Here is a 24,304-nt window from a genome sequence, read left to right on the forward strand (position 1 = left end):
AAAAGGATCTGTCTTAAAAAGTACATTTGACATGGATTTTATGTCGGAGTACACACACAATGCCTGGGATGCCCACTGCGCTTGGGAGCATTCAATCCAATTCATTTAACTTTATTGGGAGCATGTCGAAAAGTGTAAAGTCCTTTTGGAACTTTAGTTTCATCCCTGCTATGGAATATAAATAGTTGGCAGATAATCTGACCTAGTGTTTTTCCAGTCAGTTGCATATGGATTGGTTATAGGCCCAGGAGGCTTGCTGTTAGTTGCTGGGCTGGTTGAAAATGCTGGATAGGCTACACAGGACACACACAGGTCTTTCGTTTGGAGCACCAGGCTATTCTCTTTGATTGTGTGTGGAGAGATGCATAGATTTCATGTGTTTTGTGTATTTGTTTTTTTCCTCACCTCCGGGCCCTCGTGGTGTAGTAGTATGTTAATACAGCTTGTGCCTTGCACCATTCAACCATATAATCAACACGCCGTTAGTGAGAAATGACACTCCCCAAGGCAGAGAGAGCGATCGCGACTTTTGTTGGCTCCATACTTAGTTGAACAGAGGAGGCATTGAGGCATGTCTCGGTCAATGTTTATGTGTGCCCCACACAATGTACACACAAGTCCTTATCCCAGCCTTTTCCTTACTGTCAAAGTGCTGCTGTCCTACATTTTACACAGAATGGCTCCTCTGAGTCTGAATAGGTGTTCAAGCATGTTTCTTAAGACTGTCTTGATGATAATACAATAGGCCTGTATTACCCTCAAGCACACGTCTCATAGTTCCACTCTTCCAGACTTATGATTAAATGGGAGCATTTAGTCCGAACACTGTTTATTGGAATGTAATTAGTGGGCTATGGCTCAGTCTTTATACAACATGTAGCTTAAGTTACTTATTTTATTAACCTTATAAAGTTCTGTGGCGGTGGTTTCTTGATGTCAAATAATATATTATCCAAGAGCTTTTAATTTCCTGTTTTAGAGTAGGGATGTGAAAGTTTAAACAATCAAACTTTTTAAAGGAAGTTGGGATCCTTTACGTTAGGAAAAATCCTTAACCGGAAACAATGTTTTTTACTGCCACAAAGTTTAGTTCTGAGTGCACTTATCACAAAACATTATTTTTCATGTTATATCCTAGCTAGACGATAGGCTATAAAGGCCTGGGGAAAGTGGTGTAATTTTAAATAAAACCAGAGGGGAAGAGGTGAACTTTAGGCTACTTTGGTGAATTTGTGAGGCATCAAGACAAGCCATTGTGAGATACAGAGTACCAAGATATTGTTTGTCTGCCCCCCTCTTCTCTCCCTCGCGCTGACTCGGCTGCTCTTGCTCTTTGCTAATGATGCGAGTGTGTGTTCTGTCTTCGGTCGGTTGCGTGTTGAATATTCTAGCCTATTCATTGATGATAAGCTTTGTTTTACTGAAGTTGCAAGACATTGCAAGCCCAAAAATGTAAAGATACAGCATTCCATTGCAAGATACAGCTTTTAATAGGCCTAGTGCACGGTTTTGACTGTCTGTCTGGTGGCCTACCTGCATATACAGTTGAAGTCGGAAGTTTGCATACACCTTTGCCAAACACATTTAAACTCAGTTTTTCACAATTCCTGACATTTAATCCTAGTAAAAATTCCCTGTCTTAGATCAGTTAGGATCACCGCTTTATTTTAAGAATGTGAAATGTCAGAATAATAGTAGAGAGAATGATTTATTTCAGCTTTTATTTCTTTCATCACATTCCCAGTGGGTCAGAAGTTTACATACACTCAATTAAATTAAATCTAATTTTATTGGTCACATACACATGGTTAGCAGATGTTAATGCGAGGGTAGCGAAATGCTTGTGCTTCTAGTTTCGACCATGCAATAATATCTAACAAGTAATCTAACAATTTCACAATAACTACCGTTTACATACAAGTGTAAAGGAATGAATAAGAATATGTACATATAAATATATGGATGAGCGATGGCCGAACGGCATAGGCAAGATGCAGTAGATGGTATAGAGTACAGTATATGAGATGAGTAATGTAGTGTATGTAAACGTTATATGAAGCGGCATTGTTTAAAGTGACTAGTGATACATTTATTACATCCTATTTTTAATTATTAAAGTGGCTAGAGATTTGAGTCAGTATGTTGGCAGTAGCCACTCAATGTTAGTGATGGCTGTTTAACAGTCTGATGGCCTTGTGGTAGAAGCTGTTTTTCAGTCTCTCGGTCCCAGCTTTGATGCACCTGTACTGACCTCGCCTTCTGAATGATAGCAGGCTCGGGTGGTTGTTGTCCTTGATGATCTTTTTGGCCTTCCTGTTGACATTGGGTGGTGTAGGTGTCCTGGAGGGCAGGTAGTTTACCCCCAGTGATGCGTTGTGCAGACCTCACTACCCTCTAGATAGCCTTACGGTTGTGGGTGGAGCTGTTGCCGTACCAGGCGGTGATACAGCCCGACAGGATGCTCTCGATTGTGCATCTGTAAAAGTTAGAGTTTTTTGGTGACGAGCCAAATTTCTTCAGCCTCCTGAGGTTGAAGAGGTGCTGTTGCGCCTTCTTCACCACGCTGTCTGTGTGGGTGGACCATTTCAGTTTGTCCGTGATGTGTATGCCGAGGAACTTAAAACTTTCCACGTTCTCCACCACTGTCCCGTCGACGTGGATAGGGGGGCTGCTCCCTCTGCTGTTTCCTGAAGTCCACGATCATCGCCTTTGTTTTGTTGATGTTGAGTGTGAGGTTATTTTCCTGACACCACACTCCGAGGGCCCTCACCTCCTCCCTGTACGCCGTCTTGTCGTTGTTGGTAATCAAGCCTACCACTGTAGTGTCGTCTGCAAACTTGATGATTGAGTTGGAGGCGTGCATGGCCATGCAGTCATGGGTGCACAGGGAGTACAGGAGAGGGCTGAGAACGCACCCTTGTGGGGCCCCATTGTTGAGGATCAGCGGGGTGGAGATGTTTATTTCCTACCCTCACCACCTGGGTGCGTCCCGTCAAAGTCCAGGACCCAGTTGCACAGGCCGGGGTCGAGACCCAGGGTCTCATGCGTAATGACGAGTTTGGAGGGTACTATGGTGTTAAATGCTGAGCTGTAGTCGATGAACAGCATTCTTACATAGGTATTCTTCTTGTCCAGATGGGTTAGGGCAGTGTGATTGTGATTGCGTTGTCTGTGGACCTATTGGGGCGGTAAGCAAATTGGAGTGGGTCTAGGGTGTCAGGTAGGGTGGAGGTGATATGATCCTTGACTAGTCTCTCAAAGCACTTCATGATGATGGAAGTGAGTGCTATGGGGCGATAGTCGTTTAGCTCAGTTACCTTAGCTTTCTTGGGAACTGGAACAGTGGTGGCCCTCTTGAAGCATGTGGGAACAGCAGACTGGGATAGGGATTGATTGAATATGTCTGAAAACACCAGCCAGCCAGCATGTCTGCGCATGCTCTGAGGACGTGGCTAGGGATGTCGTCTTGGCCGGCAGCCTTGCGAGGGTTAACACGTTTAAATGTGTTTAAACCTGCGGAGAGCCCGCAGGTTTTGGTAGCGGGCCGTGTCGGTGGCACTGTATTGTCCTCAAAGCGAGCAAAGAAGTTGTTTAGTTTGTCTGGGAGCAAGACATCGGGGTCTGCGAGGGGGCTGGTTTTATTTTCGTAGTCCGTGATTGACTGTAGACCCTGCCACATACCTCTCGTGTCTGAGCCGTTGAATTGCGACTCTACTTTGTCTCTATACTGACACTTAGCTTGTTTGATTGCCTTGCGGAGGGAATAGCTACACTGTTTGTATTCGGTCATGTTTCCGGTCGCCTTGCCCTGATTAAAAGCAGTGGTTTGCGCTTTCAGTTTTGCGCGAATGCTGCCATCAATCCACGGTTTCTGGTTGGGGAAGGTTTTAGTAGTCGCCGTGGGTACAACATCACCGATGCACTTGCTAATAAACTCGCTCACCGAATCAGCCTATACATCAATGTTGTTGTTCGACGCTGTCCGGAACATATCCCAGTCCACATGATCGAAGCAATCTTGAAACGTGGAATCAGATTGGTCGGACCAGCATTGAACAGACCTGAGCACGGGCGTTTCCTGTCGCGGAAGGTAGGTTAACAAGGATCCAGAATTTTGCCAGCCTGGGTCGCGCATTCGATATGCTGATAAAATTTAGGGAGCCTTGTTTTCAGATTAGCCTTGTTAAAATCCCCAGCTACAATAAATGCAGCCTCAGGATATGTGGTTTTCAGTTTACATAGAGTCCAATGAAGTTCTTTCAGGGCCGTTGAGGTGTCTGCTTGGGGGGATATACACGACTGTGATTATAATCTAAGAGACTCCTCTTGGTAGATAATGCGGTCGGCATTTGATTGTAAGGAATTCTAGGTCAGGTGAACAACAGGACTTGAGTTCCTGTATGTTGTTATGATCACACCATGACTCGTTTATCATAAGGCATACACCACCGCCCTTCTTCTTACCAGATATCCTGGTAAGAAGAATATAGATACCTTTGTACCTGTTTCCTCCATTATCTTCATAAGGTCCTTTGCTGTTGTTTTGGGATTGATTTGCACTTTTCACACCAATGAACGTTCATCTCCTGAGCAGTATGACGGCTGCGTGGTCCCATGGTGTTTATACTTGTGTAATATTGTTTGTTAACAAGAAACATGGCAACTAATCGTTCCAAAAATACTTAATCTTAGGAGTTGATTCCTAGCGGAATCTTACCTTAGTACTTAGAAATGGGTCGACACCCGGAGTTGACGGACACGGAGTCAAATAATTAATTCTGTTGAGTCGACTCTCCACCACTACGGCATTGTCGTTAACAGTTGGAAAAATGGCAGAGAAAGGCAAGTGACAGCAGCTAAGTCCTGTATGGTAATACTTTGAGAAGGAAATGCTAACTTTGCGAGGTGAAATTGAGTTACAGTAATGGTAGTACAGGTGTAATGCTTAACCATCTGAAAGGGATGCTCCATGAGAGCAAAACCGTTGCTGGCAACAGTGCAGCTGCATTGTGATTTCACGTGGATTTTTTTTACATTTTTCATATTGCTTTAATGGAAACCCCCCCCCCCCCCCCCCCCCCAAAGTATGTTTAAATGTTAAGAACAATTGTACATTTGTCACAGTCGTAGTTTACATTCTGTTTCTTTTTTATCTTGAAACACCCCCTGTTCTTAATGATTACAAGCATACCCATAACATGATGCAACCACCACTATGCTTGAAATTATAGAGAGTGGTACTCGTTAATGTGTTGTATTGGATTTGCCCCAAATATAACTTTGTATAACTTTGCTTTGCCACACTTTTTGCAGTATTACTTTAGTGCCTTTTTATTCTCTGCATGCTTCCTCCTTCTCATTCTGTCAATTACGTTAGTATTGTGGAGTAACTACAATGTTGTCGATCCATCCTCAGTTTTCTCCCATCACAGCCATTAAACTCTGTTTAAAAGTCACCATTGGCCTCATGATGACATACTGTATTTTGCTATCGGTATTGATGCAACTCTGGTGGGTATAATGTCAGTTTTTATAGTTCACTCTGTTTGCTACTTGAGTCAACTCTCTCTTTCTTCTCTTGCTGCTGCATGCCGCTAACCAATCCAAGCACTGCCCCGTCACTCAAAGGGATAGCAGTTGCTCGACCACAGAGTCACAAGCACTTTATTGCCGTTTGCTCTGCATGGTTAGATGGATGCAGCAATGTTGGTGACATGCTGATTTCCACAAGCGTTCTATACACTTAGTTTGTATCTTACTGTCTGCAAACTACTCTTTGCTAGTTTGTCTTTTTTTTTAGCAAGGTGTTGCTAAAATAATTTGTGTTAGCAGCTAATGCTAATCACTAGTTAGCTTGGTAAATGTACTAAGAGTCAGAGCAAGCGTAGCTAGTTAGCTAATACTGACTGGTATCAGTGCTGGTGTAGCCCTAAATAAGCATGTTTGTGCAATGGTATCCTATCAGAGAGGAATATGCGAAGCATGAATATGTTGACTGGCAATCTAGCTAGCTACATGAAGTAAGAAAACGGGATATAACATATAATTGGGGTCACCTGGAAACACTGACCAACACTTTGGTTCCTACCCTGTCAATAATTCCTCCCTGGTTTATTCATTTGTTGTCAGGTCAAACAGCAATGTATTCAATGTGCTGCCCACTATATTCCAACTATTGAATTCGAATAATCCTTATATTTCCATGATTCCAACACTTCACCAATTAACTAGGCTTATATTATTTGCCCTCATCATACAGCGTGGCACAGTGTGGAAATGATAATAAAAGTACAGGAAATTTAGAAATTGATCAATATCCTGAAAAATTATGTTTGTTTGGAGTTGGCTTGAACAGTATAAATGGAAAAAGACCAATTTTTAAAAAATCACTTATTTGTGTTTCCATCCTTGGGTCATGAACTACTCATAAAGCGTATTTAGAATTTTTATTATTCAAGAACTGGCTTCCTTCTTCTCCGGCAACTGAGTTAGGAAGGACGCCTTTATCTTTGTAGTGACTGGGTATATAGATACACCATCCAAAGTGTAATTAATAACTTCAATGTCTGCTTTTTTTATATTTGTTTTATACCCATCTACCAATAGTTGCCCTTCTTTGCAAGGCATTGGAATAACTCCCTGGTCTTTTGTGGTTGAGTCTGTGTTGGAAATTCACTGCTCGACTGAGGGACCTTACAATTATCTGTATGTGTGGGGTACAGAGATGATGTAGTCATTCAAAAATCTTGTTAAACACTATTATTGCACACAGAGTGAGTCCATGCAACTGATGTGACTTGTTAAGCACATGTTTACTCATGAACTTAGGCTTACCATAAAGGCTTTGAATACTTATCGACTAAAGACATTTCAGCTTTGAATTTTTTATTTATTTGTACAAATTTCAACAACAACAAGAATGATTCCACTTTGACATTATGGGGTAATGTGTGTAGGCCAGTGACAAAAAAAAAATCGAATTGTAATCGGCAAATTTTTTTGGAAAAAGTCAGGGCCTCCCGAGTGGCGCAGTGGTCTAAGGCTCTGCATCGCAGTGCAAGAGGCATCACAACAGGTGACACAACAGGTGACAACAGGTTTGATCCCGGGCTGTGTTGCAGCCAGCCGCGGCCGGGAGACCCATGAGGCGGCACACAATTGGCCCAGCGTTGTCCGGGTTAGGGGAGGGTTTGGCCGGCTGGGATGTCCTTGTCCCATCGCACTCTAGCGACTCCTTGTGGCGGCCGGGCGCATGCACAATGACTTCGGTCACCAGCTGTACGGTGTTTCCTCCAACACATTGGTGTGGCTGGCTTCCAGGTTAAGCAAGCAGTGTGGCTTGGGGGAGGGGGGGTGTGTGACCTTCGCCTCTCCTGAGTCCATACGAGAGTTGCAGTGATGGGACAGGACTGTAACAACCAATTGGATATCACGAAATTGTGGAGAAAAATAAAAAGGGGTAATAAAATAAAAGTGGAAAAAGTCAAGGGGTTTGAATACTTTCTGAAGGCAATGTAACTGACAGAGCTGGATTTCCCCCTGATAGTCACATGATAGGCGTACTCCCGTCAGACTTGGGCATCTCCTCTTGTAGACATCTGCAGGCCTTATAGTTGTCATCTCTGAAACTTGAGGTTAGAGCCAAAGCATTTCAGGTTTGTCAAAAATAGATTGTATGGGGACATCACAGCCATAGAGGGACATCAAAAGACCGTAACACACGTGTCCATTATAATATTATACAACGGGTAGGTCTAATCCTGGATGCTGATTGGTTAAATCCGTAATCCAGCCAGTGTCTATTCCACAAGTTACCCCTGACTGAAGCTATGACGTTGAAATGCCTATTTACTCTGTTCCATCTCATTGCGCAATCCACTGTCTCATCAGCCCAGCCAGACAATTTATATCTAGACAATATCTCCCATTTCTTTTAGACTAACATTTAGTTTTCAACAGTGGAGATTTGTATAATCCAAACACTGGCTTCTCGGGCATTATCACTTCAGTACGATAGATCCACACAGTATTAGTAGATCTATCTGTGGTTTACATTCTCACTATGCTCTGTTAGACATGGTCCACCAATCCGTCAGCTCCCAGTGTATTGATATTTACTCGCTGTCAAATGTTGAACTGCATTAATACTCATTGACGAACGGAGACGGTGTGTGTGTGTGAGTGCATGTCACGTAGCCTGCGAATAATGAGAGCGTGTGACGGATGGAGGACATAACAGAGATGGAAAAGGAGAGGTTGTCCTGCACATGTTCTAAAGCAAGGTCTGTATGGGTGTTGTAGTTTGGGTAAATAAATGAAAATGTAGTCCTGAGTTGTTATGGTGCATCGTTGGTAATTCTGTAGGGGAATAGAGTTCACTTACACAGTCAGGGTGTTGTTTTTTTGTTTATTTCAATATAACATTTATATAACCAGGCAAGTGAGTTAAAAACATTAAAGGGGCACAGTCCATACTAAGGGGAGGGATCGAGGAATGGGTAGACACACTGGAGGAAGACTTCCCATTCACATGCCTACAAGTCATTTAGTTGATATGTGGCATAGTCACACTAGTCTCCTTCTCTACTATATGGGAGTGGGTGGAGAGTGGTTGGTCACTGGAGTCCCAAAGGGGTGTGTACCGATGCCACACCCCTTAACACAATCTGACTTCCTGTCTGCACCAGTGCTCCTTCCTGTGGCTCATTGTTCTGGAGCGTGGCTCGAACCGGAAGCCCACCAGGAAAAACCTCACCAATCACTGGACAGGACCCAGTCCTCCATGATCCCTGCCAAGCCTACCCCAATATGAGGCAACACATGTATAGACATCAAAACAATGGTGATGCATAAATCATTCACTCAGCATTCAACTTTTTTGGGGGTCTCACACATGCCTTGAGAAGTCTTGCATTCCATTCCATTTCTCTGTAGGTCTCTTATTTTAAACTTCACATCTGTTACTCGGTGGGGTCTTCATCTGTGACTAGAACAGCTTGAGTCTAACTGCAAATAGCAGCCTAGCGTTAGCCTCTGTTCCACCAGGTCACACAGAACTATTTCAGTAATATACTTCATATATCCTGTAGGGTATCATGATACCCCTATCGCGATACTACGATACCTGATTTTCCTTGGCAAAAAGGAAAACACAAAGTAGACTAAACTCTTTGGTCCTTTAAAAACCCACTGTATGTAACATATGGTGTGCTATAGCTTGGAAAAGAAACATGGGATTCTGGGTGACAACATCAGGCTGCCTGTTACCAGCTTTAGGACTGTTTTCCTCAGGAAATTCAGTACGGGTCATGTTTTGTTTCCTTGCCATGATACCTCAGAGTATCGCAATACTGTTATCGTGACAACCCTAATATCCTGTATTCATTTATCCATGAATATCTATACTGCATGTCAGGTCCATGAATTATGTGGTACACCCATGATGGTAGCATTCCTGTTCTATCCACTTCTAAGAAGAGTAGCGTGTTTATTAAGTTGTGGTGAGAGCAGATGCTGCTCTCGTAACCACACATCTAGCTGGGTTCATTTTCAGCTGACAGACTTTCCCTCCCTCGGCCTGCAACGTTTCAGATCCGGGAGGACGACTGCAACAGCTGATTTATCTTCTCAATAGTCAGAAATAAGAGTGTTTGTGTGTGTAGTCTCGTTATGTCAGTCACTTAGTGAAGCTGTTTTTAATGCTACTTATCGTGGACTTTTAATTATGCATGTTTCTAAATCACTTGTGTTTTTATACAGTGTGACACACACACACACACAGAGAGAGAGAGAGTCTGTAGCTCCCCGAAGAAGAGAACACTCCCCGGGAAGTGATCAGTAACTCTCTTAGTCATTCACCATGCATCATTTCTGCTAATATGTGCTTTGAGGAAATGAAGGGAGTCCCACTTTGTTAAGCAGATGATTCACTCATTTAATCATCACCCAATCCTCTCTACTGCTTTTAGCTGATGTTCTCTCTCCATCTCTCTTCTCTGTGTTGCTTCACTTGCTCTCCTTCCCATTCTCTCTCTGTATATTTGCTCTCGCTCTCTCGCGCTCTCTCTCGCTCTCTCTGTGTGTGTGTGTGGGCTGCTTTGAACTCTTCCCATTATTTAACAGCTGGCACTGAGACTGTGACTTACTGCTGTCATTTAGCCTAGCAACCTCCAATTCCACACATACACTTCCATTGAACATTCGAGTCCGACTGATAAATCGGTTGACTGATGTCATCGGCCGATGTTAGCCTTTCACAGAAATATTTGTATCGGTCTTTATTCCACAGATAAAGCGCCAATTTTATTATATACATAGAATAAACAAATGCGTTTGTTCATTTGCGGTCATTTTTTGGAAATGTTCAATGGTTGCCTGAAGAGGGTAGTTAGCTTAGCTAGTTAGCAACCTGTGTGACTTTTGTGCTAACACTGGACTGGCGCCAAAGTGAACACTCGTCCTTGATACAAAAAGAACACTGCTACTGTCTGGGCCTATTACGTTAGCTGGTGGGATTATTTAGTTAGTTTCTACAAATCTGCAAAAAGCAAGACAGTTGGTGCAGAGCTATCATTCAGGCCATGTGCTTGCATTCATGAGATAAGTAACTAATGTTAATTAGCCGAATTAAAACATGTGACTAAAACCAGTGCTTGCATAAACATTTTCAGAGCATGCAATTTGCAGTTGAAATGTATAGCCAATACATTTTGTGATGAATACATATGGTTTCTGTAAGAAAAACATTGTCGTAATGAACAGATAGTTTGTGCATGTCATAATGTACTCTCATTGCAAGGTTGCCAAAAAGTGTTTATTTACGTGACCTTTGACTGTTGTAAACACTGTAGTAAATCTACTCAAGACAAATCCTGATGCTGACACCTAGTGGTGACATTATGAACGGCATGTTACTGCATTTCAACGCTCATTTGTGAACAGTACCGTTTCAGATTTACTTCGAGACAAATTTTTATTTGTTCATCCAGCCACCCCTTGTGGTGGTTTAGCGCAAACACTTTTGCATACTTCTTATCCACTGCCATAGATGCACATCTTTAAGTTGTACCTATGAAGGTAAACTAAGTTTTACTGTCATTAGTAGAGGATATAGTTGCTTTTTTGGTGGATATCCTGTAAACCCAAAATGTTCTTAATGTTAATTTTAATATTTTGTTAAGAAATAATCTTGAGCAGAATTTGTAAAAATGTACTTTAAAAAAAGTATTTTTCATTCTTTATAAAAAAAACTACAGTTGAAGTCTGAAGTTTACGTACACTTAGGTTGGAATCATTAAAACTCATTTTCTACCACTCCACAAATTTCTTGTCCTAACCGACTTGCCAAAACTATACTTTGTTAACATCTACTTTGTGCATGACACAGATAATGTTTCCAACATTTGTTTACAGACAGATTATTTCACTTATAATTCACTGTATCACAACCAAGTTTACTGTGCCTTTAAACAGCTTGGAAATTCCAGAAAATGATGTCATGGCTTTAGAAGCTTCTTATAGGCTAATTGACATCATTTGAGTCAATTGGAGGTGTACCTGTGGATGTATTTCAAGGCCTACTTTCAAACTCAGTGCCTCTTTGCTTGACATCTTGGTAAAATCAAAAGAAATCAGCCAAGACCTCAGAAAAAAATGGTAGACCTCCACAAGTCTGGTTCATCCTTGGGAGCAATTTCCAAACGCCTGAAGGTACCACATTCATCTGTACAAACAATAGTACGCAAGTATAAACACCATGGGACCACGCAGCGTCATACCGCTCAGGAAGGAGACGCGTTCTGTCTCCTAGAGATGAACGTACTTTTGGTGCGAAAAGTGCAAATCAATCCCAGAACAATAGCAAAGGACCTTGTGGAGATGCTGGCGGAAACAGGTACAAAAATATCTATATCCACAGTAAAATGAGTCCTACATCGACAACCTGAAAGGCCGCTCAGCAAGGAAGAAGCCACTGCTCCAACACCACCATAAAAAAGCCAGACTATGGTTTAAAACTGCACATGGGGACAAAGATCATACTTTTTGGAGAAATGTCCTCTGGTTTGATGAAACAAAAATAGAACTCTTTGTCCATAATGACCATCATTATTTTTGGAGGAAAAAGGGGAAGGCTTGCAAGCCGAAGAACACCATCCCAACCGTGAAGCACGGGGGTGGCAGCATCATGTTGTGGGGGTGCTTTGCTGTAGGAGGGACTGGTGCACTTCACAAAATAGATGGCATCATGAGGGAGGAAAATGATGTGTATATATTGAAGCAACATCTCAAGACATCAGTCAGGAAGTTAAAGCTTGGTCGCAAATGGGTCTTCCAAGTGGACAAGGACCCCAAGCATACCTCCAAAGTTGTAGCCAAATGGCTTAAGGACAACAAAGTCAAGGTATTAGAGTGGCCATCACAAAGCCCTGACCTCAATCCTATAAAAAATCTGTGGGCAGAACTGAAAACGTGTGTGTGTGTGTGTGTGTGTGTGTGTGTGAGCAAGGAGGCCTACAAACCTGACTCAGTTACACCAGCTCTGTCAGGAGGAATGGGCCAAAATTCACCCAACTTATTGTGGGAAGCTTGTGGAAGGCTACCCAAAATGTTTGACCCAAGTTAAACAATTTAAAGGCAATGCTACCAAATACTAATTGAGTGTATGTAAACTTCTGACCCACTGGGAATGTGATGAAAGAAATCAAAGCTGAAATAAATCTCTATTATTCTGACATTTCACATTCTTAAAATTAAGTTGTGATCCTAACTGACCTAAAACAGGGAATTTTTACTAGGATTAAATGTCAGGAATTGTGAAAAACTGAGTTTAAATGTATTTGGCTAAGGTGTATGTAAACTTCCGACTTCAACTGTATATATCGAGGGAGGAATGGGAGGTGATGCAGCTGTCATGTAGAGATCACACCTGTACATACCATGCCAAGAATGTGCAAAGCTCTCAAGGCAAAGAGTGGCTACTTTGAAGAATCTAAAATATACATATAATTATTTTAACACTTTTTTTTGTTTACTTCATGATTCCATATGTGTTATTTCATAGTTCTTATTTCTTCACTCTTATTCTACAGTGTAGAAAATAGTAAAAATGAAGAAAAGCTCTTGAATGACTAGGTGTGTCCAAACTTTTTACTGGTGTGTACTACCGTTCAAAAGTTTGGAGTCACTTCGAAATGTCCTTGTTTTTGAAAGAATAGCAAAAAAAATATTGTCCATTTTAAAATAACATGAAATTGATCAGAAATACAGTGTAGACATTGTTAATGTTGTAAATGACTATTGTAGCTGGAAACGGCTGATTTTTAATGGAATATCTACGTAGGCGTACAGAGGCCCATTATCAGCAACCATCACTCCTGTGTTCCAATGGCATGTTGTGTTAACTAATCCAAGTTTATCATTTTAAAAGGCTAATTGATCATTAGAAAACCCTTTTGCAATTGTTAGCATAGCTGAAAACTGTAGTTCTGATTTAAAGAAGGAATACAACTGGCCTTAAGACTAGTTGAGTATCTTGGATCAAATCAAAGTTTATTTGCCACGTGCGCCGAATACAGCAGGTGTAGACCTTACAGTGAAATGCTTACTTACAGGCTCTAACTAATAGTGCAAAAAAGGTGTTAGGTGAACAATGGGTAAGTAAAGAAATAAACAACAGTAAAAAGACAGGCTATATACAGTAGCGAGGCTATAAAAGTAGCGAGGCTACATACAGACACCGGTTAGTCAGGCTGATTGAGGTAGTATGTACATGTAGATATGGTTAAAGTGACTATGCATATATGATGAACAGAGAGTAGCAGTAGTGTAAAAGAGGGGTTGGCGGGTGGTGGGACACAATGCAGATAGCCCGGCGAGCCAATGTGTGGGAGCACTGGTTGGTCGGTCCAATTGCGGTAGTATGTACATGAATGTATAGTTAAAGTGACTATGCATATATGATAAACAGAGAGTAGCATCAGTGTAAAAAAAGGGTTTGGGGGGGCACACAATGCAAATAGTCCGGGTAGCCATTTGATTACCTGTTCGGGAGTCTTATGGCTTGGTGGTATAAACTGTTGAGAAGCCTTTTTGTACTAGACTTGGCACTCCGGTGCCGCTTGCCATGTGGTAGTAGAGAAAACAGTCTGTGGTTGGGGTCTTTGACAATTTTTAGGGCCTTCCACTGACACCGACTGGTGTAGAGGTCCTGGATGGCAGGCAGCTTAGCCCCAGTGATGTACTGGGCCGTACGCACTACCCTCTGTAGTGCCTTGCGGTTAGAGGCCGAGCAATTGCCGTACCAGGCAGTGATGCAACCCGTCAGGATGCTCGATGTTGCAGCTGTAGAACCTTTTGAGGATCTCAGGACCCATGCCAAATCTTTTTAGTTTCCTGAGGGGGAATAGGCTTTGTTGTACCCTCTTCACGACTGTCTTGGTGTGTTTGGACCATTCTAGTTTGTTGTTGTGGACACCAAGGAACTTGAAGCTCTCAACCTGCTCCACTACAGCCCCGTCGATGAGAATGGGGGTGTGCTCGGTCCTCCTTTTCCTGTAGTCCACAATCATCTCCTTAGTCTTGGTTACGTTGAGGGATAGGTTGTTATTCTGGCACCACCCGGCCAGATCTCTGACCACCTCCCTATAGGCTGTCTCGTCGTTGTCGGTGATCAGGCCTACCACTGTTGTCTAGTCTGCCAACTTAATGATGGTGTTGGAGTCGTGCCTGGCCATGCAGTCGTGGTTGAACGGAGAGTACAGGAGGGGACTGAGCACGCACCCCTGTGGAGCTCCAGTGTTGAGGATCAGCGTGGCAGATGTGTTGCTAGCTACATCAGCGTTTGTGGGTTCGATTACAGGCTCAAAATGGCCAGAAACAAATAACTTCCTTCTGAAACTCGTCAATCTTTTCTTGTTCTGAGAAATGAATGCTATTCCATGCGAGAAATTGCCAAGAAACTGAAGCTCTCATACAATGCTGTGTACTACTCCCTTCACAGAACAGTGCATACTGGATCCAACAGAATAGAAAGAGTGGGAGGCCCCAGTGCACAACTGAGCAAGAGGAAAAGTATATTAGAGTGTCTAGTTTGAGAAACGGACGCCTCACAAGTCCTCAACTGGCAGCTTCATTAAATAGTACTCGCAAAACACCAGTCTCAACGTCAACAGTGAAGAGGCGACTCCGGAAATCTCCCTTTTTCAGGACCCTGTCTTTCAAAGATAATTCGTAAAAATCCAAATAACTATACAGGGACACTAAAGAGGCCTTTCTACTGGCTCTGAAAAACACCAAAAGAAAGATGCCCAGAGTCCCTGCTCATCTGCGTGAACGTGCTTTAGGCATGCTGCAAGCAGGCATGAGGACTGCAGATGTGGCCATGGCAATAAATTGCAATGTCCGTACTGTGAGACGCCTAAGACAGCGCTACAGGGAGGCAGGACGGACAGCTGATCGTCCTCACAGTGGCAGACCACGTGCAACAACACCTGCACAGGATCGGTACATCCAAACATCACACCTGCGGGACAGGTACAGGATGGCGGCAGCAACAACTGCCCGAGTTACACCAGGAACACACAATCCCTCCATCAGTGCTCAGACTGTCCGCAATAGGCTGAGAGAGGCTGGACTGAGGGCTTGTAGGCCTGTTGTACGGCAGGTCCTCACCAGACATCACTGGCAACAACGTCGCCCATGGGCACAAACCCACCGTCGCTAGACCAGACAGGATTGGCAAAAAGTGCTCTTCACTGACAAGTCGCGGTTTTGTCTCACCAGGGGTGATGGTCAGATTCACGTTTATTGTCGAAGGAATGAGCATTACACCGACACCTGTACTCTGGAGCGGGATCGATTTGGAGGTGGAGGGTCCGTCATGGTCTGGGGCGGTGTGTCACAGCATCATCGGACTGAGCTTGTTGTCATTGCAGGCAATCTCAACACTGTGTTACAGGGAAGACATCCTCCTCCCTCATGTGGGACCCTTCCTGCAGGCTCATCCTGACATGACCCTCCAGCATGACAATGCCACACTGCTCGATCTGTGTGTGATTTCCTACAAGACAGGAATGTCAGTGTTCTTCCATGGCCAGCGAATAGCCCGGATCTCAATCCCATTGAGCACGTCTGGGACCTGTTGGATCGGAGGGTGAGCGCAAGGGCCATTCCCCACAGAAATGTCCGGGAACTTGCAGGTGCCTTAGTAGAAGAGTGGGGTAACATCTCACAGCAAGAACTGGCAAATCTGGTGCAGTCCATGAGGAGGAGATGCACTGCAGTACACACCAGATACTGACTGTTACTTTTGATTTTGACCCCCCCCACCCCTTTGTTCAGGGACACATTATTCAATTTCTGTTAGTCACGTCTGTGGAACTTGTTCAGTTTATATCTCAGTTGTTGAATCTTGTTATGTTCATACAAATATTTACACATGTATGTAAATATTTACACATGTATATGTGTCCTAGCCTACCTACCTACGCCGATATCAATCTAGATCAGGATGATCTATTTTGAATTGATTTGAGAAAGGTTGCAAGAGTCCTAGGCTGTTTTTAAAACTGCAGCTGCAATTAAAACATGTATAATAATAATCTCTAGAATTAAAATATGTATAATAATAGTCTCTACAATTAAAACATAAGGTGGCCCCCGAAAGCCAGATGGACATGTGTAAATGTGACACACATTCGGGACTTATTTTACTGTAGAATAGGCTGTGCTGCAGCAAATGTAGGGCCAACCTGTCACAAGAAAACAAGTTCCCATGATGAGATGATAGGTCTACATGCATTGTGAACTGCGCTCCATACTGAAATGGGTTGTCTGTCCCAGCCTGAGCGTTGATGATTGATCATGTAGAGAGAAGGTCGTAGAGAAGCCACATTTAGACATTGCCTATAATTTAACGGTTTCATTTCACGTCAAGCTGTTCATATAAATATTTTTTTATAATTTATTGGTTTCTTGCAGTTATTTGTCCCGGGAAAAGGGAGTGGTTTTGAGCGGTAAATCTCGATAACCAATTTCCTGCCATTCAACACTGAAGTGCGTGTTTTTTTTGTTGTTGACTGGAGGAAAAAGAGACAACACACTGAATGGAGGCCTATGTTCTGCAGTGGTTCTGCAGTGGTTCTGCAGTGATGATGGTCCACAGCCAGATGTCTGTCACTACCATAGAAGTCAAGTCTGGATCTATTAATATGGTCACTACATTGTACAGGGGATTACATCAGCTAGAAGAGCAGCTCTGTCTAGCCTCCATCTCTTCTCTTTCTCTCTCGCCTGTCTTTCTCTTCTCTCATTCATTCTCTGGTTCTCTTTTTTATAACAAGGCTGTTTAGTATTTATCTCCTACCTCTGTCTGTCTGTGTGTCTGTGTGTGTGCAGCGCAGAGATGGAGTTAGAGGGAGAGGGGAGGTTCTCCGGGGGAAGAGAGAAACGGGGAGCACTCTCTTCTCCCAAATATCTTCAACACTCCGGCAGCAGCTTGGGGAAACTCCGCTGAATGACGCTGCTATTATGAAGCTGCTGGCAATTATGCAGCATAAAGCGATTTTCATCTCTCCATCTCTTCTCCCACTAACCAGCCTATTCTCAATGCACAGTGGAGATTGGAGTGTGTGTGCATGTTTTCGTGTGTGTGTGTCTATCTGTCAGCTCCTGTATGTGTGTGTGTGTGTACTCCCGATCTGCCTGGCCTCTCAGAGATAGGAGCGACCAGACCAACAGTAATGTTATCATCCGAGGGAAGTCTGTGGACAGACAGTGGAAATGAGAAGGTGATAAGACCTGATAGCATCTCTGTTGCACCCTCAGCTGAACACAGACAGATAGGCCAACACCAGCCTGCCTGCTGGGCCAATGCTAGTACAACCTCTAGGACCTTCTGCACTGACAGAAACACTGCTACTGCAATGCCATTTTGTCAGGGTTATGATCATTTGATTGGCACTGTCTCTTATTGATCTCCCTCAGACTCTTATGGTTTCTCTATTTTAGCCTGGGCTGTGTTCATTAGGGTAAAGCATTAGATATTGAAATGTAGCGTTTCTCCCCATTTCCGTCTGTTTCAAAACATTTCCTTCCATTTTGTGCTGGGTTTTTCCATGGTTTTTGCTTTAGCCTACTTCTCTGACATTCACTGTGGTGCTAGAGTCCTACATATCTACCAGGCTACTTCTATTCCCCCTCTCTGCCATTCTTTCTCCTCTGACTGACGTCTCATCTCTCTCTTCCTCTCCTCCTCAGACTCGCAGCGCTCCCACCTCTCCTCCTTCACCATGAAGCTGATGGACAAGTTCCATTCGCCCAAGGTCAAGAGGACGCCATCGAAGAAGGGCAAGCAGTTGCAGGTCGAACCAGTGGTCAAGAACCAAGAGAAACCCGTCAACAAGGTGTGTGCGTGTGCGTGTGCGTGTGCGCGTGCGTGCGTGTTTGCTTGCTTGCTGTCGGAAACCCAGCTCTCCCACCTATCCCATGCTCTTGTTTACCTACGTGTGTGTGGTTTTCCGTCCAGTACCTTGCTTTGTATTGTATTGCTCTGCCCTATTGTGTGTGTTTGTGTGAGAGTTTCCTGTGGTTTCTGAGTTGTTGTGAGTGCTGCCTTTGGCTGGGTAACAGGTGCTACCACCAGTAGGTGTCCCCCCCAAATGGCACCCTATCCCCTATATAGTGCACTATTACCCATTAATTACCCTGGTCTAAAGTAGTGCACTACATAGGGGATAGGGTGCCATTTGAGGGACACACCCATACACACATGAATGGAACTGAAGTTGGCCAGTTTCCTGAATAAACTCCTCTCACTCCCAAGGCTTTAGTGTAATGACTTCAATTCCCTGACAGTTTTGTATGTACACTGAGTGTACAAAGCATTAGGAACACCGTACTAATATTTAGTTGCACCCCCTTTTGCCCTCAGAATAGCCTCAATTTGTCGCGGCATGGACTCTTCATGCCGTGACAAACATTCCACAGGGATGCTGGCCCATGTTGACTCCAATGCTTCCCACAGTTGTGCGAGATGTCCTTTGAGTGGTGGACCATTCTTGATACACACGGGAAACTGTTGAGCGTGAAAACCCAGGAGCTTTGCAGTTCTTGACACACTCAAACCAGTGTCCCTGGCGCCCACTACCATACTCTGTTCAAAGGCACTTAAATATTTTGTCTTGTCTGTTCACCCTCTGAATGGCACACATACATAATCCATGTCTCAATTGTCTCAAGGCTTAAAAATACACAGTCCATGTCTCCTCCCCTTCATCTACACTGATTTGAAGTGGATTTAACAAGTGACATCAGTAAGGGATAACAGCTTTCACCTGGATTCACCTAATGTTCCGAATGTTTTGTACACTCGGTGTATGTAGGATCTTAATTTGAGCCAGTTTGCTCCAACAGGAAAATAATCCAACAACAGCGTCAAATGTGAATTATTATGTGGATTATAATTAATATACATTTATTTTAGATTTTTGGACAATGCTAAATTACAATGTTGTTTTCGTCAAAAGGTGTGCTTTAATTTTAAACCCTGGACGAAGCTCTCTTTGGAAATGGCATTTTCTCCACCCATCAATTATTATGTCACATAGACAGCTGATTTCCTCTGAGCTTACCATGTTTCATTGTGTTCGTTAGGGCCATTTTGCAACAGGAAACGACTGAGCGTTTCTCATTGGACAAGTTCAAATAGTACCTCCCTGTTTCACTCTGTTTCCATCCTTTTGGTGCCTACTGAACACAACCCAAGCTGAACATGTCGTTCTATTCTATTTCTTTCTGTTCTGTAGAAGGTGAGTCGGCTGGAGGAGCAGGAGAAGGAGGTAGTGAGCGCGCTGCGCTACTTCAAGACCATCGTGGACAAGATGGTGGTGGAGAAGAAGGTGCTGGAGATGCTGCCTGGCTCGGCCAGCAAGGTGCTGGAGGCCATTCTACCTCTGGTGCAGGTGGAGGCCCGGATAACACACAGGTACGTGAGCTGAGACGGGACAGGAGAAAGGCTAGTGTTCAAGATGGTATGTGCAGTACCACTCAACAAGTTTGGACACACCTACTCATTCAAGGGTTTTTATTTTTTATTATTTTCTACATTGTAGAATAATAGTGAAGACATCAAAACTATGAAATAACACATATGGAATCATGTAGTAAACAAATCAAAATATACATTAGATTTTACATTCTTCAAAGTAGCCACCCTTTGCCTTGATGACAGCTTTGCACACTCTTGGCATTCTCTCAACCAGCTTCATGAAGGAGTCACCTGGAATGCATTTCAATTAACAGGTGTGCCTTGTTAATTTGAGTTTGAGCCAATCAGTTGTGTTGTGACAAGGTAGGGGTGGTATACAGAAGATAGCCCTATTTGGTAAAAGACCAAGAACAGCTCAAATAAGCAAATAGAAACGAACGTCAGTCAATCCGGAAATTTTCAAGAACTTTGAACATTTCTTCAAGTGCAGTCGCAAAAACCATCAAGCGCTATGATGAAAATGGCTCTCATGAGGACTGCCACTGGAAAGGAAGACCCAGAGTTACCTCCGCTGCAGAGGATAAGTTCATTAGAGTTAACTGCACCTCAGATTGCAGCCCAAATAAATGCTTCACAGAGTTCAAGTAACAGACCCATCTCAATATCAACTGTTCAGAGGAGACTGCCTTCATGGTCGAATTGCTGCAAAGAAACCACTACTAAAGGACACCAATAAGAACAAGCGACTTGCTTGGGCCAAGAAACACGAGCAATGGACATTAGACCGGTGGAAATCTGTACTTAGTTCTGATGAGTCTAATTTTAAGGTTTTTGGTTCCAACCACCGTATCTTTGTGAGACGCAGAGTAGGTGAACGGATGATCTCCACGTGTGGTTCCAACCATGAAGCATGGTGTGATGGTGCTTTGCTGGTGACACTGTCTGTGATTTATTTTGAATTCAAGGCACACTTAACCAGCATGGCTACCACAGAATTTTGCAGCGATACGCCATCCTACCTGGTTTGCGCATAGTGGGACGATCACTTATTTTTCAACAGGACAATGACCCAAAACACACCTCCAGGCTGTGTAAGGGCTATTTGACCAAGAAGGAGAGTGATGGAGTGCTGCATCAGATGACCTGGCCTCCACAATCACCTGACCTCAACCCAATTGAAATGGTTTGGGATCAGTTGGACTGCAGAGTGGATGAAAAGCAGTCAACAAGTGCTCAGCATATGTGGGAACTCTTTTAAGACTGTTGGAAAAGCATTCCAGGTGAAGCTGGTTGAGAGAATGCCAAGAGTGTGCAAAGCTGTCATCAAGGCAAAGGGTGGCTACATTGAAGAATCAAAAATCTAATGTATATTTTGATTTGTTTAACACTTTTTTTTTTGTTACTACATGATTCCATGTGCTATTTCATAGTTTTGATGTCTTCACTATTATTCTACAATGTAGAAAATAGTACAAATAAAGAAACCTTTGAATGAGTAGGTGTCTCCAAACTTTTGACTGGTACTTTAGGTAAAAGGAAATGGGTTTTGGTTAGCATTCAGCATTGGTGAGGGATCTTTGGCCCAGTATATGATCATACCGTATTTTGTTTTTATTTTTGTGAGGTTTTTTTGTTAACAAATTTCTATTCACTTTGTTGTTTGTTTTGTCATATATACACTTTTGAGCATTTAGGAGAGACCGTTGGTCATTCCTTACATATTGTTACCCAGTCATAGCCTAGGCATGTTGCCCCTTAGTGAGATGGGCTGCGTACTACATCCTCACAGAATGTTCTTGCTGTTTTGCCACAAAATAATGTAAACAAATGGTGTCTTCATTCCCCAAGACGTTATGTAACAACCTCATTGAAGTGGTTTGATCATCAACTGCTATCTAGTTGCTTTTGACGTGTCCTGTTGGAACGTTGCTCAAAAAGGAGAACGGATGTTGTGACATCATCAGGAGCTACACTTGGTGACATCATAGTGAGACATAATCACCTCAGGCTTCCTGGAGTTTTCAGTGTGAGTGTTCAATCCCGAGTGCTCTGGTATTTCATATCTGGAAAGAGCTCCTGTTATTCTGACTGAGTTAATGTTTACCTATTTATTCAGCACTGTCAACACTTTATTCAACACTTTTATGAGCCACACGCTTCTTATCCACTCGTGCTACAAAGTGTATCGATAGGCTTGTTTTGTTATTATTAGCGGCTTGTGTCTTTTTTAATATCAAGGAATATTTCCTGTTCTTTGGTCATAGGAGTAACAACATGAATTGGTCTGTAAGGTACAAATAATGAAGTGCTAACTCGAGTTTCACCACAAACCGGAAGACGTTGTCTCCTTTTTGGTCAGTCTCCCACCACTGAGACTGACCATCAGATGCAGGCACCATCAGTCCTGTAAAATAAAGAATTAAGGAAATTATTTCAATTTCTACTCACTCAGCTCTGCCCCACAAGTCATACAACGCATTTCAACGTCATAGATTTAGCGGGTGGTAAGTTGTGAAATAGACACCGGCTGGATTGCGGTTTTAACCACTCCGCATTCAGGATTAGACCCACCCATTTTATAATACCAGTGTGATCATATACCTCAAGTTTTGAAATATAATAAAAACATCTGAGAAGAACAACATTGCAATGCCATTGGCAGGGAAATTCAAGCATTGTATTGGGCCTATAGCCTACTGCACACACCATTGCTACAGAACTGGTTTTAATAGGTTAATGTTGCATAGGCTTATGTTTTTTATGTCATGTTTTTTAAATTCTGAGTGAAAGATCTCAGCCTGCGTTTTGACTCAGAAACTGATCTCGGCTCAGAAAAGGTTGGTGACAACCGTCCCAGATCACAACCCGCCTCAGGGACTCAAGTCCTACGCCTCTGCTTCTGGAACCACCTGGGTCCAGTGCCTGTATTCATAAAGTGTCTTAGACTAGGAGTGCTGATCTAGGATCAGGTCCCCACTGTCCATGTTATCTTATTCATTGTGATCTAAAAATCAAATCTGATCCTAGATCAGCTGCACTTCTACTTTGAGATGCTTTAATATGACCCCAGTTGTTATTGCTCAATGGTCTTTTGCTTGGCTCTCTTGCCCACTTAGTTTGTTCATCGTGGCCATGAGCCTTAGCCACAGTCTTAGGCTCCATTTTGCCCATACAGCCCGTAGCTCTACTGTAACAGTATCATAGAAATAGAATCTATAGAAACGGCTTGGAACCTGTAACCCTTGAAATTTGACTGGTAAACTCACGGGGAGGACTGTTGTATAGATGCTATTTCTCTGAGCTGTATCCTGTAGAGACAGGAGGGATATTCCAGAGTTGTGAATCAGCTGCAGCGTGTTGTGACTGGTCTGAACCTCCACCACGCCCTACTGTTTCTCAAAGGTCCATTCAGCACAGCCACATACATCTAGACCAGAACAGACACACATTCTCCACTTAATACCACCACAAACACACTTTTTCCAGTCTCACACACACACACACACTTCCTCAAAAAATGTCCTCAGGGGAGACATTGAGTTAACGCATATGGCTGTCACAGTGCGGGAGAAGAGAGGTAGTCCTTTAGTCTAGCTAGTTGTCCGTATTCTCAATCTATAGAACCTGACATTAAATGTTGTATCCCTCGCTCCTCTTCCCTACACCCCCACTCTGTTCCCCTCTTCCATTCTCTGTTCCCCTCTTCCATTCTCTGTTCCCCTCTTCCATTCTCTGTTCCCCTCTTCCATTCTCTGTTCCCCTCTTCCATTCTCTGTTCCCCTCTTCCATTCTCTGTTCCCCTCTTCCATTCTCTGTTCCCCTCTTCCATTCTCTGTTCCCCTCTTCCCTGTAACACTGCCATCACTCTACTGTTCTACGCCCTCCCCCTTTATCTTCATCTGTGCTTTTCCATTCCCCCCCCAGCCTCCCCTTTCTGTCCATCTCTTCCTTCCTGTCATTTACTGTCACTTCTCTCTCTTCTTTCTCCTCAGTTCGGCTGTGTCGTCGTGTCACAACCGGGTGTACCAGAGCCTTGCCAACCTGATCCGCTGGTCCGACCACGTCATGCTGGACGGCATCGACCTGGATGACAAGGACAACGTGGTCACGGTCACCACAGTCATCAAGGCCGTCCTGGATGGGGTCAAGGTAAGAGGGACAGTCGGTGGGTCTGTGAAACGATAGCTTGCAGCTTTCCACGGCTCTCAGAGAGGGTCATAGTGTCTGTTTCTCCCTTGCCGAGCTGGGGCAAATACATTTGTCAAATAGGCCTACTTTCAAATACGTATGCTGTGGTTTGGTTAGCTTGCCTGGTACAAT

General features: G+C 43.4%; 1 protein-coding gene across 3 annotated transcripts in view; it reads left to right on the top strand.

The window, feature by feature from the left end:
* Positions 1-24,304, top strand: part of rapgef1b (Rap guanine nucleotide exchange factor (GEF) 1b) — a 93,479-nt gene that overhangs the window by 20,065 nt on the left and 49,110 nt on the right. For all 3 annotated transcript variants that reach the window (XM_045693053.2, XM_014141709.3, XM_045693050.2), the window contains exons 2-4: positions 18,256-18,401; positions 19,803-19,981; positions 23,977-24,133. In XM_045693053.2, the coding sequence (XP_045549009.2) occupies positions 18,256-18,401; positions 19,803-19,981; positions 23,977-24,133 (482 nt within the window). The remainder of the gene's footprint in view (positions 1-18,255; positions 18,402-19,802; positions 19,982-23,976; positions 24,134-24,304) is intronic.

The sequence above is a fragment of the Salmo salar genome, chromosome 01, assembly GCF_965601325.2.
Source record: "Salmo salar chromosome 01, fSalSal1, whole genome shotgun sequence".
Lineage (NCBI taxonomy): Eukaryota > Metazoa > Chordata > Actinopteri > Salmoniformes > Salmonidae > Salmo > Salmo salar.